This window comes from Panulirus ornatus, chromosome 31 (genome assembly GCF_036320965.1).
Source record: "Panulirus ornatus isolate Po-2019 chromosome 31, ASM3632096v1, whole genome shotgun sequence".
NCBI classification, from domain to species: domain Eukaryota; kingdom Metazoa; phylum Arthropoda; class Malacostraca; order Decapoda; family Palinuridae; genus Panulirus; species Panulirus ornatus.
This window is the reverse complement of record NC_092254.1, coordinates 2,363,374-2,378,139: the sequence shown is the minus strand read 5'-3', so window position 1 is coordinate 2,378,139 and position 14,766 is coordinate 2,363,374. Positions and strand designations below refer to the sequence as shown.

At 40.6% G+C, this 14,766-nt stretch overlaps 1 protein-coding gene across 15 annotated transcripts in view; it reads right to left on the bottom strand.

Annotated features, from left to right (window-relative positions):
* LOC139758680 (uncharacterized) overlaps positions 1-14,766 on the bottom strand; it is a 27,952-nt gene extending 13,186 nt beyond the window's left edge. For 2 of the 15 annotated variants that reach the window (XR_011714906.1, XM_071680279.1), the window contains exon 1: positions 11,646-12,801. Coding sequence is in view for 1 of the 15 variants with exons in the window: in XM_071680278.1 (XP_071536379.1) it covers positions 6,816-6,863 (48 nt within the window). In the remaining 14 variants the exon portion in view is untranslated. Of the gene's footprint in view, positions 1-1,600; positions 1,700-6,815; positions 7,081-11,645; positions 12,803-12,884; positions 12,904-12,925; positions 12,945-14,654 lie in introns of those variants that run through there. The other 13 variants (XR_011714904.1, XR_011714907.1, XR_011714898.1 and 10 more) reach the window with 12 other exon arrangements.

The following is a 14,766-nucleotide window of genomic DNA, read 5'->3' as shown; positions in this document are numbered from 1 at the left end:
CACAGACGTCCTCACCAAATTGTCGAGACTTTGAATACTAATGTAGAAAAGTGTCATGACTTTCATTATATGCAAATTTGTGAATGTTTCTCTGAATTCATCTCATGAAACAAAAAGTGATATTACTTTCTACGTGTTTGACTCTAGGTCTCCTACCCGTTGTGTTGAGAATCTCAAAAGCCCGGCTCGAATCCCAGTGTAGAGAGTTGGTTGAGTCAATCCAGCTACTGTCTCTCCTTCAACCCCTTTCTATGAAAAAAAGGATACCTAAATACTACAGTCATTTTTTGATACTGCACTCATCACCGATATAAAACAATCACATGGGAACTGCTGCTGTTACAATCACCAACATGATACAACAATCACAGATAATGGACCAATGGCAGACAACTCGCGAGACAGACGAAGGTAAAATGATGAACATGAATAAACGAATTCCAAACCCCACTTGTGACGCTGGAGGGGGACGTTTCCCACGCCAACTGTAATGATCATATCAACTGATGGACGGTTGTGGGTTGAGGGGGAGGAAGGCCCCTCCCGCAGCTGTCCGGTCTCCCAGGCTCAGCACATTATTGTTGTTTTCTTCTTGAGTACAGTGATAACCCTTTGAGTATTGTGGTTCGATGTTTGCGCATAACAACAACAACAACAAAACAACAACTTAAGCACGAAAGGTCAATTTTTGAGCAGGAAGGTACAGGTGATGAACACAATTGGACGACACTACCAACTCGAAGAAGACAGTTTCATATGAACCTTCTCCATCATTACCTAGCCTTTAAATCCTGACTGAGTTCTTCAGCTTGCTGCCTTTCTCTGTACATCTGTATGATTATCATTAGTGTAACTTTTATAAATTTTAGTTTAACAAATTCCTACACCTGACAAACAATACTAAAAGGTAAAATGTTGAGATTCTTTTTATCTTTTAATTCAATACGTTGTCAAAGGTCATCTCTCAATCAAATATTTTACAGTCATGTACACATCTCAATGATTGTTGTTTATCAGCAAGGCCAGTGGTGGGCTATTAACTATCAAATATGAGGCAAGATTTATCACAAAGATACATGTTTTGAGGACTGTTGCAATATGCCATTGAAACTATGTTACCATACCTAATCTAATCTCGTCAACTCCGAGTAGTTAGGTTGAATTTGGCTTAAAAGCCGGTCAATATATAGTGAAAAACAATTCAAAAGGGGTTGCTCGTTGGTGTATGTTATGCCGTGATAAATACTCCAAATCCTTTAAGCACAATAGCAAGACCCATGATAATGACGAGTGTCATCCCTTTACGACAACGGAACGAACAACTCTATGTTCGCTGATCAGAATATTTGTATATATCTCGATATTTGCAAAACCTTTCTCTATAAAGAAATCAATCAATCTAGTAATGAAGTGTAAATACCGAAAAATAAAGTGGCTGGAAAATATTTGTTTAATCGGTGTGAGCCAATAAGTTGGATTACTAAGTAGATTATAAAAATGCTGTGAGAGTTCCTAAGTCCTTTATATAAACAGAAACAATAAGTTCTGCACACAGAACGAAAATTGACAAGTCCCTGTTCAATGTCTCAATACCGTACACCTTTTAAAAAAAACTGAAGCACACTTCTCGGTCAAATCACTTGCAACACTTGGGTACAAACAACCTCTCACTCCGAGGCCGTAGAAGCCACTAACCACAGACAGATCAGCCGCGAGACCATCTAGTGAAGGGAATGTCGTCTACCTTATAATCAGCAACTGATTTCGGGTACTTGAACATTCAAGCCATTTCTTTTTAGCTTCTATCTCGGGATGTTCAGCGGTGGCTTACTGGCCACTAGATATGAAGCAGGGTTGACTAACCCATATGTTATGCTGTGCGGCAATCTATAATTGACACGTTCAGCAAATATAACTTAGCAAACACAGTATAGATTCAGTAAACAAGTTGGAGAGCTTTTGGTCACTTATGCACCAACAAAGCCCTCCAAATCTGGTTGATATTAGGGCGAGGAATTGTTTTTAATCCCCTGAATACGATGTTACGAATCAAGTATAATGACTTTGTCTTTGACCTAACCTTTGAGGATGGTAGAGGCCAGACCATCATACTTATAGGCTGTATCATCATGCTCAAAGGTTGGACCATCGAGCGGATATTTCGCCACGAACAATTGTGGTATGCATAAAAAGATCTGATACCGTCATCCAAGTGAGGAATAAAAAGAGTCTCCCATCCAAATAATGCTCCATAAAAAGTCAAGATCATGGGTACAATATGAGGGAAAGGTATTGCAATGGGGGTCTTATGGACAAGAATGATGTAGTTGCGGTGGCAGTGCAGAACTTAAAATATTCGAACGTCCATTACAAAGACCATTGGGCAATATAAAGCAAGATCCCTCCGAGCACGATAGCCACAAACAATTAAAAATGATACAAGCACAGTTTGCGTAACAATAAAGAACACAAAGAGATTACCGCAGAACATTTACAATAACGTAACAAAATGGTAACAAAAAGTCATAAAACTAACAGCCGAGAAGACATTCACCACAGAACAAAGAACTGGCCACACAGGAAACAAGCAGTAAACAACACGAAGTCAAGATAATGCCTTCCCACCCCAGCATAGCCTCACTTTATCGTTTAAATTGCTATCTATTTATATCCCACGGGTGGCAGTTTTAAGCGGGTTTGATTTCTTCATCCCCAAGATGTTAATATTTTACTTTCCTTTCTTTTTTTTTTTTTCATCTATCCACGCTTCATTCACGTTAGTGGTCATCAATGATAAACATAATGTGTTTACGGAGGTCAGTGAGAAAATTTTACGTTCACTCATTCTCCTGGCAGCCATGATCTCTGTCACAGAGATGAATAGTAGACAAATGATCTTGCGAAGGATTCAGAAATAACCTTAAACGGCTTGTGACACACGACAAAGCTTTGGTATGCGCGTGAAAGGTAAAAAAAAAAGTGTACCCCAGATACAATGTAGGGCTGCGCGTCGCCTTCCACAGGAGACTGACTCCAGGAAGTGAAAGTAGTCACGTATTACAGCAACAAGTGGCGCGCCATATACTCAGGTCATCTACTGCCATACTTAGAGAGTTTATACAGTTTCACTCTTCACTGAACAGAATATTGAAGAAATATGTCTAAAATAATGCTACTTGTACCTCAGTACATTCATGTTTAGAGCAAAAGTCATGATTGTGTTCAATGTGGTTTTATGTTCAAGAAACGGAAGGTAGCTTGTGTTAGCGTGGTTGCATAGAGGACGAATGTATGTGATTCGTAGAAACCAGGATAATATGAAGGAGAGAAATAATAACCAATAAATAACTTGGTGATTAAATCCAAGCCTCCAACACCAGCGCTGGAACTTCATATCCCAAGCGATTCTTCGATGTGTGTCCACAAGGTTCGGTAGAGTCATTTGTGCCTTGCATTATTCTAGCCTTCATTCTGGGGGTTACTCTAACCAAGTGGTTCCAGTCTGTACCTCGTGAGCACGGCATATGACCCCTGAGTATGATGGCGCCTACGTTTGACCAGATCCTTTAAAAGTCAGGCCAAAGGTCAGACTATCATAACAAAGGGTCGTAATGTCATGCTGTAACATAATTCAGCTGACTTAACGATGTCGTTTTACACGGGCTCCACGAACAACATTAACTGTAGGATCCACAAGTACCTTGTGTGAGGCAATGGTACAGTCACAGTGAAAGTCATGAGCAAACAACTTTCATAAAGTGACTTTCTTTGACATGTTTTCTCTCATGTGGTCCGGCCTGGATCGTATGGTTTCCTCAGTGTCAACAAACCTTCCCAATGTGTGCTGAAACGTCCTTAACGAACTTTCACTTTTAGAAAAGCTCGTAATTAGCTTGGATGAAACACTACCTGAAATTTCATTTTTCTACTCTTATTTTCTAATTGGCGACACAAAGACACAAAGGCATGCTTGGTGATGTTCGTCTGATGTGTCAAGGTGGCATACTTTCTCTTTACCTTTATGAAGTTGTACTGATCATCCAAAGGTCGATCATGATACGAACAGTGTCGGATGCTTCACAGTAACTATATCTCCAAGTGTTTGAACTTTCTGCTGCCCTGATATTTAACCTGCGTTGTGAAAGCTGTATCAAAGCTCCACAGGCGCCAAGCTCTTACGTGTTAACATAATATGATCTATATAGTCAAAACAACGAGCATGACAGTCTTGCGAAGAAGTTTAAAGTTAGAAGCGAATATTACGAGCTTGAGGGTTCTGGTGCGTGGTGGAATGCTTCATCCATCGAGGTCATATGATAACTTGACTGCCAACGAGTCATTGGCGTAAATAAGCTCCCACTGTGTACACTACAATGTAAATAAGCTCCAAGCTTCCATTGTGTACAGTACAATGTAAACAAGCTCCCATTATATGCCCATTACAACATTTAGAATTCTGACCGTCTGATCGGATTATCACCTAAGAACTATCAGGGAATTTAGAGAGAGAGAGAGAGAGAGAGAGAGAGAGAGAGAGAGAGAGAGAGAGAGAGAGAGAGAGAGAGAGAGAGAGAGAATCATGCTAGGCAGCCAGGACCCGCCTCCTCCCGCGCACGTGTACCCTCCCAGACCCGTTTCTGCATGAGTCTCCCGCGGCGTACCTCAAGGTCTAAGGCTTGGACCGTTACTTCTTGATCGCATACTACTGACCCGTTTGTAAGACAAGTTACCAATAACTACTGCTTGATGCTTACCTGAAAGTTATTGTCATTGTATATGTCAATCACCTTTCATTTAAACATTATAATTAACCTGTGAAACGACGGTACAGCTACTTCAAGTGGCTGGAACTGATAACCTGCTGTCGCTACGTCATGCAGTAGACAAAAGACAATGCAATACTGGATGTTCGGTAGGAGATATCGTCTCCCACAGTGACAGTGGCCCGACTCTGTATCATGTGGTGAGCCGGCATATTAGTGGCTGTCTATTCTCTCACGTATATTATGACTATACGAAACTTTAAACGAATCGTTTTTCGTAATTAGATTTTCCTACGTGAGCGTTAGTAGCATCAATATCACCATAGCGTACGTGTGACAAATACAGAAACAAGAACAGCTTCACAAGCTTCTTAGAATAACAAAAAAGTCTTGTTATCTACATTACACGATTTTACCTTAAGAATTCATGAACAATGGCCTTCAGTGAATTAAGTTCACGGTAATTACGTCTGCCAAACGCTCATATCTAACCATTTATAGAGTCCGACAGCAGTAACTGAGTGGCTATCAGATCCGACCTTGAATCATACTGTATTTAACGAAAGCAATAAACATACATACAAGGGAAGATAATGTCGTCTACTGACAAAAATCAGTATCACATACGTCCTTGTAAAGATAAGATTGTATCCCAAATTAAATATTCATTACTGAATAATATTTGTGATGTGTTCTTCATAAACTTTATGTATAAGTGACGATTATTACCGACATTTTGCAGATAATCTTCGCCTTGAGCTTCTAATTAACCAAGCATTATCACAAAAATCACCTACTATGGTATTAACAGTCGTCAAAATCCACAAATTTCACACATCCTGTTCTCAGACCGCTGTTGGAACACCTGACAGGTTGATTATCAAGGAAATTATTATTATTTCATTTTTAAAATCTTGTAAAGTTGTGGCAACATTAAGGTGTTGTTCCTAAACAATGACGGCTGTTCATTTGTGCTTCCTGGATACCAAACATTAAATGATGTGTGGGCGAAACTTTATGATAAACAGAAAATATAGCAGTTTTTACGGCATTAACTTCTTTAACAGATAAACGTAACACTCTCTTGCCACGAAGAGCTTATTGCAAATACTGTCAAACTGTAAATTGCTGTAATTCTTCTGAAATTGGCATTACTGCAAAAGATGGAAATTTAGCTCCGACCACCAACTGCTGATTGTTGTGGGAGCGAAGAATGGCATCAGTCCCCATAACCGGCCGGAAATCCCACAAAATTATACGTGAAATTAGTCTTTACAGATTCATACACGCTTCTGTAAAAATTTCCTTTACAGACCATAACTACATTACTCCGGAGGGCCGTGATTGGTCCGCTGCCGTTGATCACAGCACGCGATTGTTTTTAGACTGGCCGGATGCGTCATTATGGCTCAGTCTGACTGATAGGATTGACGTAAAAACCTGAACAATAGACCTTGTAACGTTAGGTTAGGTTAGAGTAAGTCAGGGCACAAACTCTGATTCAATCGAACCTACCGTAATCGAATAACATCGAGAAAACGTAGATGGGCGAATTTTTGGGTGAGCCAATTCTATCATCAGTCTATTAATCTAATCGTGTTTTAATTTAGTCGACTGAAAATACGTCTACCACGAGCGTTTATGATCAATCAAGCATTTACTAAACCATTTCCCCAAAGATTCTTTCACAACTGGTTAAGAACAGTCGCAGCTCGAAACAAAGTTGATCGAGAGAAATATGAGACAGTTGTATTCAATGGGCGAAAGTTCTGTGTATAGCATCCACGTCATCCAATATCTTGTAATAATCGATATCCTTTATTATTCATTAATGATGTGTGCAGGTGTGTTTACATTCATACATCATAATGTACACAGCTGTGTGCTTGTATTAGCGCGCTAGTCTGAGCACACGCTGGAAGCGCAAACACTAAGCAACTGCTCGCGTAAAATGTGTTCTGCCAGTTTCTCCTCCTCTCTTCTTCCCAACTCTTTATCATTCGTCATTATAAACTCACCACCAACATATGAAAGGGCAACAATTAGACTCACCTGTTCCAGAGCAACAATATCTGTTGCTGTTTCGTTTGCTTCAACCATTGCTTCATGATTTTCTTCACTGCCTCATGTGTATATACACAACTGTTCGATGTCCGTGTGACTCTAATAACTTCCAATAAACACAATGAACAATCCCACGTAAAGAGACAGTATTTTACATGTAACTCACGTCTTTCAATATGCCCAAACTATTGTAATAAGTAACTAGACGTCATGTTAACAACAGCAAGCCTACATAGGAACTGATGCGTTGCCTCCCACCCCAGCGACCCACCCCGTGTCACGTGAGAGGGCCCTAATGCTGCCATATAGTAAATATTCACAATATCTTCGTGATGCCTAAACTCGTTGGCATAAAACGCTTATATCTTCTGATACAGATGGCTTTTCCCTTTGATATTCTCTCTGATATATTCATATAGGATCAAGGGAACAGAAGAAATAAATATGTATATAAAATGTATTAATAAGCACCATTGAATACTACACGAGGGTGAGGGAGTTGGGAATTCTTCAGGACTTTCCCAACTCGGGAATCCTAGAGGTTATACTAAAGTCCTGCTCGTCATTAACTAATCCTAGAGGTTATGATAGAGTCCTGCTCGTCAGTAACTAGTCAAGGGTAAGGTGTATTTACCCAGTGAGTTGGCGGGGGTGGCGGGGGATGCATGACCTCACTGACCCTGGAAGTCCGTGGACATCTGTAATATCTAATACATGAATATATATATATATATATATATATATATATATATATATATATATATATATATATATATATATATATATATATATATATATATATATATATATATATATATATATATATATATTTCCTAGAGTGTAACCCCTTGAGCAGGCCGGCGTGATCCTCAGTCGTGGTATATGACCTGACCTATGACCCTCAGGTATAATGGCGTGGTATGTGACCTGACCCAAGTCAGGTAGAGGCTGGGATCGTACCGTCGTGGTCAGAGGTATAACTGATGAGGAGCAAATATCATCTCAACCTCCATAACTGTATTGTTGTCAGACAATTTGTGGCTACATCCATCAGTTGTAAAACCATCTACATCATGGCTGGTCAGCTCCACTGTAGATATTGGTGTAATGAGGTCTAAAATGTCCCTACTGGGCAGTCCACAGTATCTCTTATGTTTTGTTAGTTTTCTCTGCCTGTTATGCCAATGAAAGGAGTGAATTTTCTATGCATAAACTGCAACTATCTTCCGTCTATTCTACTGTGTAGAGTCACAAGACTGTTCAATCTCTCTCGGTATTTTTGCTGTTTCTGTCAGTGAGGCGCGTCTGTGGAGTGAGGCGTGTCTGTGGAGCGAGGCGTGCCTGTGGAGTGAGGCGTGTCTGTGGAGTGAGGCGTGTCTGTGGAGTGAGGCGTGCCTGTGGAGTGAGGCGTGCCTGTGGAGTGAGGCGTGCCTGTCGAGTGAGGCGTGCCTGTGGAGTGAGGCGTGCCTGTGGAGTGAGGAGTGCCTGTGAAAACATGGACCGGCTTCACTGACGACTGACGTTGAATTCGACTATCTGGCCACCAGCCTTGAGGGGTGACAGTTACACCCGCCAGTATTCAGGGTCGGAGTACAGGAGTAATCTGAAGTGTGTCATCACTGGTTTTTGCTCCTGGTGTATCATGATGTCAAAAACTGCCTACCGCCATCTTCGCTGGGGTAACGGTAATATATATATATTTTTTTTTCGCTGAAGGCGCTCCCACAAAACAGGTACTCCACCTTTTTTTTTCTTTTTTTTACTTCCGTCATGTGATATTGTTCATAGGCGGGCGGTATTCTGTACATGTCTCTATTTCTTTACTTCCATCATAACAAAAGTTCTTTAGCTAAATAGCCATCTCTCTTTTTATGTTAGCTGAGACAGCACGAGCAGCCGAGGCCCTAATCAAGGTCATTCCATTAACACACGCTCACACACACACACACTCTCTCTCTCTCTCTCTCTCTCTCTCTCTCTCTCTCTCTCTCTCTCTCTCTCTCTAGCCTGACCAACCCCTAAGGTTGGATGAACAGCTTGGATGACTATGGACCGGGCCGCTGCAACCAAGATTCGAACCCATGCGCTCGATTCTGTGTGGCCCGTCAATGCGTCATGGTCAGGAACGCTAATCGCTACAAGAATAATAATAATAAAGTCATATGAAACAATGAGTAAACTATAATAGTCTACAAACATGTAATAATAGGAAACACATTATCAAAACGGAATCATCCCAAATCAAAGAACCAACAACCTAGTTCTACGAAGGGGCATTAAAATCATCACACCTGGAGAATGTCTGGGTATGTGTATGCCTCGTCATGTTTCCTACCTCCTGCCGGTCGCCTTGTCCCGAAAGCTTCTTGGCTGACGTAAACAGGGAGCCAGGGAAGGTAGTGGAGGTGGTCTGTGGGTCTTTGTCAAAGCGGGGATGGGTCACAAGCTGAGCGCTGTGTCTCTTTACAAATAGATGTATAAATAAAAAGAACAAACATGATCGAAATATGAAGTTATAAGGTGTAAGAGAGATGACAATAGCGAGGTGTGACGAAGAACTACCAGAGAAATAAGGTTCCATTCAGCAGAGGATCTGCGGGATGGGAATGAAATGCTTGAGAGAAACTGAGAGAACATTGCCAAGCGACAGAACCAGCATGAACAGAGAACCGGATGAGTAAGCAAATAAAGAAGTAAAAGTTATACAAAAGTCAATAGCATGATTCTTGCATGAAATTTACATATCGTGACCGAGGTCTTGAGGCAGGATCTGCTGATGCAATCGTCCAATGGAGAATTAGCCATGGCGGATTGGCTAAGGAAATACATAGGACATCTGAGCAAGGCAATGTAAGGACTCTTCATATCATGGATACCTTATGTTATTACGTTTCATGAAATTGATACTAAAAGCGTAGCCAATATACACAAAATCTAAATGTACAAAACCCGAGTTTAGAAAGTCAGGAAGTAATAACCCAGAATATACATTCTTTAGTTTACATTTTCTTAAACAAACGGAATATCAAAGTTAGCTCAGGTGAAGCTGAGTAGGTCCCGCTGGGAACAGCTGAAATGATAAACAAAGTGGCTATTGTTACCTATAGCATAATTGGAATTACCATAATGGTCGATGGTTTGGTCATGTTCTGGATGAATATCTTGATCATACTGCTTGTCCTTTTGACCAACTGGTGAAGTGTGAAAGGCACGGGGCATTACCTTAATAACTTCCTAGTAAGGAAGATGATATCTAGTGCTCTATATGACGGGTTAGAATACATTTTAAGTGTAACTTGCCATTAAGAAACCTGCAGATAAAGAATATTTGATGTAGGATTGAACACTCATTCACCTCAAGTTACGTGATGATGTCATGTGAGGCTGGTGTTATGTGCACAGGAAGCTATTGTAACCCTCGGGTCGTTACGGCAATGCATGACTGCATGCCAGGCTTCAAGGCCCTTTTGGTTTCTACCATCTGCTTCTCTCTGTCATTCGTAGTAGGTTTTCTATTATATGATTTTGTCATCTAAGTCAATCTACCTTAAAATATGTACGTTTTTAGTAAACCGTACAGATTTTTACAGGGATTTTTGACTTCTAACCCACACCCCAAGAATTACAGAAACTACTCCAATCACGACTGAATTTTGTTCATAGTCTGGGATTTGAGGAGAGCTGTCTCTGTGTAGCATGCCTTCTATCAGTGGACTAAGACTATATAGGGAATGCCAGCCCCAAATATGTCTTAGGATAACTTTATCTTTGATCCCATAAAATCCTTTAAAAGACGTAAATGAAACGACCGAAATTGAGTCTGGAGCGTCGTGAGCCAAGGTACATGACGAATTGAATCAAAAATGAAAGAATGGCGCAAGAATCTCTATTGTGGGGAAGAGAGAACTTGGCAAGAATAGTTTGTTCTCCTTCTGAAGGGAAACATAATGTTATGCCATTTTTTCCTTTGCCACATTCTACCTGTTTAGTCAAGTTAGTGACACGATAAAATCGTGAATTTCTGCACGTACTAATCAGTGTGAATGACCAACAGCTATCTGCATTTTTTATTGCGACTCACAAACTATTATCAGTCATGACAGGTCACGAGTGCACAATTCCTCGAATCATAATCAGGCATTCACATGTGATTATGATAAAATAGTGTAAACAAGAACTTTCCATACAAATATCTACAAAAAAAAAAGTTCACACAAAAAAACATGAAAAACTTGACTATTGTCCTCACTTGCGACGTCTTAGATTCCATCACGAAAGTTGTACTATTTAGAAACTGAACGCACACGACCTTCACGAATTTTGTAGTGTAATTTGTTCTTTTTTTTTTTAATTTTCCAAAAGAAGGAACAGAGAACGAGGCCAGGTGAGGATATTCCCTCAGAGGCCCAGTCCTCTGTTCTTAACGCTACCTTGCTAACGCGGGAAATGGCGAATAGAATGAAAGAAAAAGAAAGAATTTGTTCTTTTGATAAAAAAAAAGGTCGAACAACGGCAAGGTGGATGTGAAAAAAAAGGGAAATCATATAATGAATGGTTGATTTGTAATATAAGACTTAAGAAGAAAATGAGATAACATCTGGTGCCTTAATTTATGATCAAACTATCTTAGAGGGGAGACTTCATCCCCCACACAGTGTTGTAAGGACCTGAGGTCACATCTGAACTTCATTTGTTATCTTACACCTGAAAGCCAGAAAAACAACAGTCTTGCAAAACCATCTGTTGCCTAACACACACACCAACGCACGTGAGAGGAGAGAAACATGTTGCAAGATCCATCATCATGACCCAACTTACCTTTCTCTTGTGTTGTTGCCAGGATTCACCAGAGCCAGAGCCAGTAGTTGCCAAGTCTCACCAGGACCCAGATCTAGAACTGATAGTTGCTAGGTCTCACTAGGGTTCATATCTAGAGCCGGTAGCTATCAGGTCTCTGAAAGGGAGTTGTCATGTCACAGAAGGGATCAAATCCACAGAGCCTCTAGTTCCCAGGTCTCACTGGAGGCCACATTTACTGTATCTCTTGTATTCCGCATGGTGCAGTGTTCTGTGGTATGGATGTCTGTGTACCCAAAAGAGTCAGCAGCTTGTTTTTGACTTAAGGTGGAACGTTATGCTGTAATGAGTTATCATTCATTTAATCTTAAATTCTAGTTTGATTCCATCATGCATTATTGTTATCAAGACTTCAATATGGTCAACACTTACTTGGTATACATGTTGGAAGTTGTTCGAACAATGAAAAGAAGGATAGAAGGTGGTAGGATGTAGTGAAGGAAACTCTGTGTTTGGGGCCTGAACTTGCAGGAGGGTTTGAGACGTGTATAGGAAAGGGCGAATTGGAGCGACGTGATATAAGGGGAACGACGTGCAGTCCTATGAAGTGGTCAGGGGAAAACCACGAAACAGTCTGTGGGGTTTCCTTGTGGATAGGGAGCTTTGGTTTCGAAGTATTACAATGACAAGTACTGCTTGGATGTGAGCGAATGAGGCCATTCTTCATCAATTACAGACGGTACCTCGCTATCAATGGCACGACCCTTGGCCATGATATAACATAGCCTTTGATAATGGGTTTCTAGAGCAACACGTCTTACGAACCACAGTGGCTCAGGATCGAGGCCTGGACAAGGCAGTCACTAATTGCAAATTCTCTAACTGTATGTAAAATGATAATAAAGCTTTCAGAATCGATATATTTTACAGGGCTACACACACACACACACACACACACACACACACACTCTCTCTCTCTCTCTCTCTCTCTCTCTTAAAAAGCTGATTCGACTAACAAATAAGCAGTGCTGCCAGTGCGACTGTTATGAGTACCCGGCCAGCCAGGCACATGAGGGAGGACACGTACGCATTGTACAGACACACAGACGTACACGTAAAGCCACAAGAGCACGACACACGGAAGACTGCGAGACTGCCTGAACCCAAATAAACACAGGCCAAAGGAAGAAGGGAAAGTATTAGACGCAAACAAAATATAAGACACGTTTCTCCTCTTCCTGAATACGACAATTTGAGCACCTTGAGCATGACGACTTAACTCGTTGATTCCACCATATTACCTTGACTATGATGGTTTAAGATTAGAACACAACGTCTTGAGTAGGAAGAACTTCCGCCCATGTGTACCATGGCATCCCACACGGATGTGGTGGGACTATAGCCATCCTACTCAAAAGGTGTGACGTCGTATTGGAAGTGTTTAGATTTGGGACAGAACTATAAAGATGAACACACGAACGTAATGGCGCGACGATCCTGGTGTCAGGTTAAGATGGTAGTGAAGTAGGGGAGGCGGTGATGGTAGTGGTGCTATGGAGGGGTATCAGGGCTGGGATGACCTTGGGATAGCAGCCTGACGACAGCCTCTCATCCCAACACCCTACCTAAGCCACCGGTCTTCCAACACACCTACCTAAAGGGAGGCGTGTCTCCCAGCAGGTGTGTACGAAAAACTGTGGCTCAGAGCAGATGTTGGGATGTAGTGGGAGTTCATAATGAATTAGTCGTAAGTGAAATGAAAATCAGTCTACCTACAGGGAGGTTATGGCCTTGGACCTCAAGCTGGAAGTCCCCATTGTCAACAAATCCATTATCTACAGAAACAAAAATATATACTAAAGGCCCGATAATAATGCTCGAAGCGGCTGATTCCATTAGTTATAACGCTGATAACAGCAACGATACATTACATTATCATTTTATGTTAGATGAGACGGCACGGGCAACTGAGGCCCTAATCAAGGCCATTCCATTAACTACAGACAGACAGACAGACAGACAGACAGACAGACAGACAGACAGACAGACAGACACACACACACACACACACACACATATATATATATATATATATATATATATATATATATATATATATATATATATATATATATATATATATATATATATATATATAATACACCACGAACATGGCTCATATAGCTGGAAGTAATGAACTTAGGAAGGGTTTGGAGTGTACTTGAAGGTGCGACAATCTAGAGAAAGTTTAAAGGAAAGGAGAAAGTTAATAGATCGCCGGTTTCAACAGAGATGCCATGTTTTTGGTGCAGTCGTGTAACAAGAAATAACGAAAGCTAGAAAGCTTTGATCTAAGGCCTTTAGCGATGGGCAGAAATGATGACAAAGAATTTTACGGAAGTTCGGAGAGAGAAGACGTTAAAGTGATGGCCTTAAGATGAAATAATTGAATAGGCTATATAATGCGAGAAAGTGTGTTGAAAGGTATGAGACTAGGAAGGTATGAGGACAAGAGACCATGAACAAAAATAATCGAGGCATGGTCAAGACTGTCGAACGAGCAAAGCAGTCTGGTGGGTTTGGCTGGACCTGCCCACCTCCAAACACCCACGTAATTGGTATGCGCGAACCTAACCTGCCCACACTGAAGTGAACGTAGTCTCACAAACAAGTTACAGCAAACATACCGTATGTAACTACTGTATTATAGTATTGTTACTTAATCATATTTCGCTAAAGTACCACTCTTTCGATAATCATAGTAATGTTACAGTTATAACCTTACCAAACAGAAACTCGTACTTTTCAGTGTTAATTTGCCTTTACTGTTGATATATATATATATATATATATATATATATATATATATATATATATATATATATATATATATATATATATATATATATATATATATTGCTTTCAATCGATTCAGCACACTATGTTTCTAAAATGGTATATATCACCAAAGGAATATATATCTCAAAATTCTTGTTTCTGCTTTAGATACGTTCCATGGTAAACTCTCACATTCCTTCTTTAATGACCACCGATGACATTAATTACAAGTCACAGACGAGAGTTGATTGATGGCTGTTGCTGAGCGGAGACACAAGCACTCACCTCCACGGTCCACGGAACA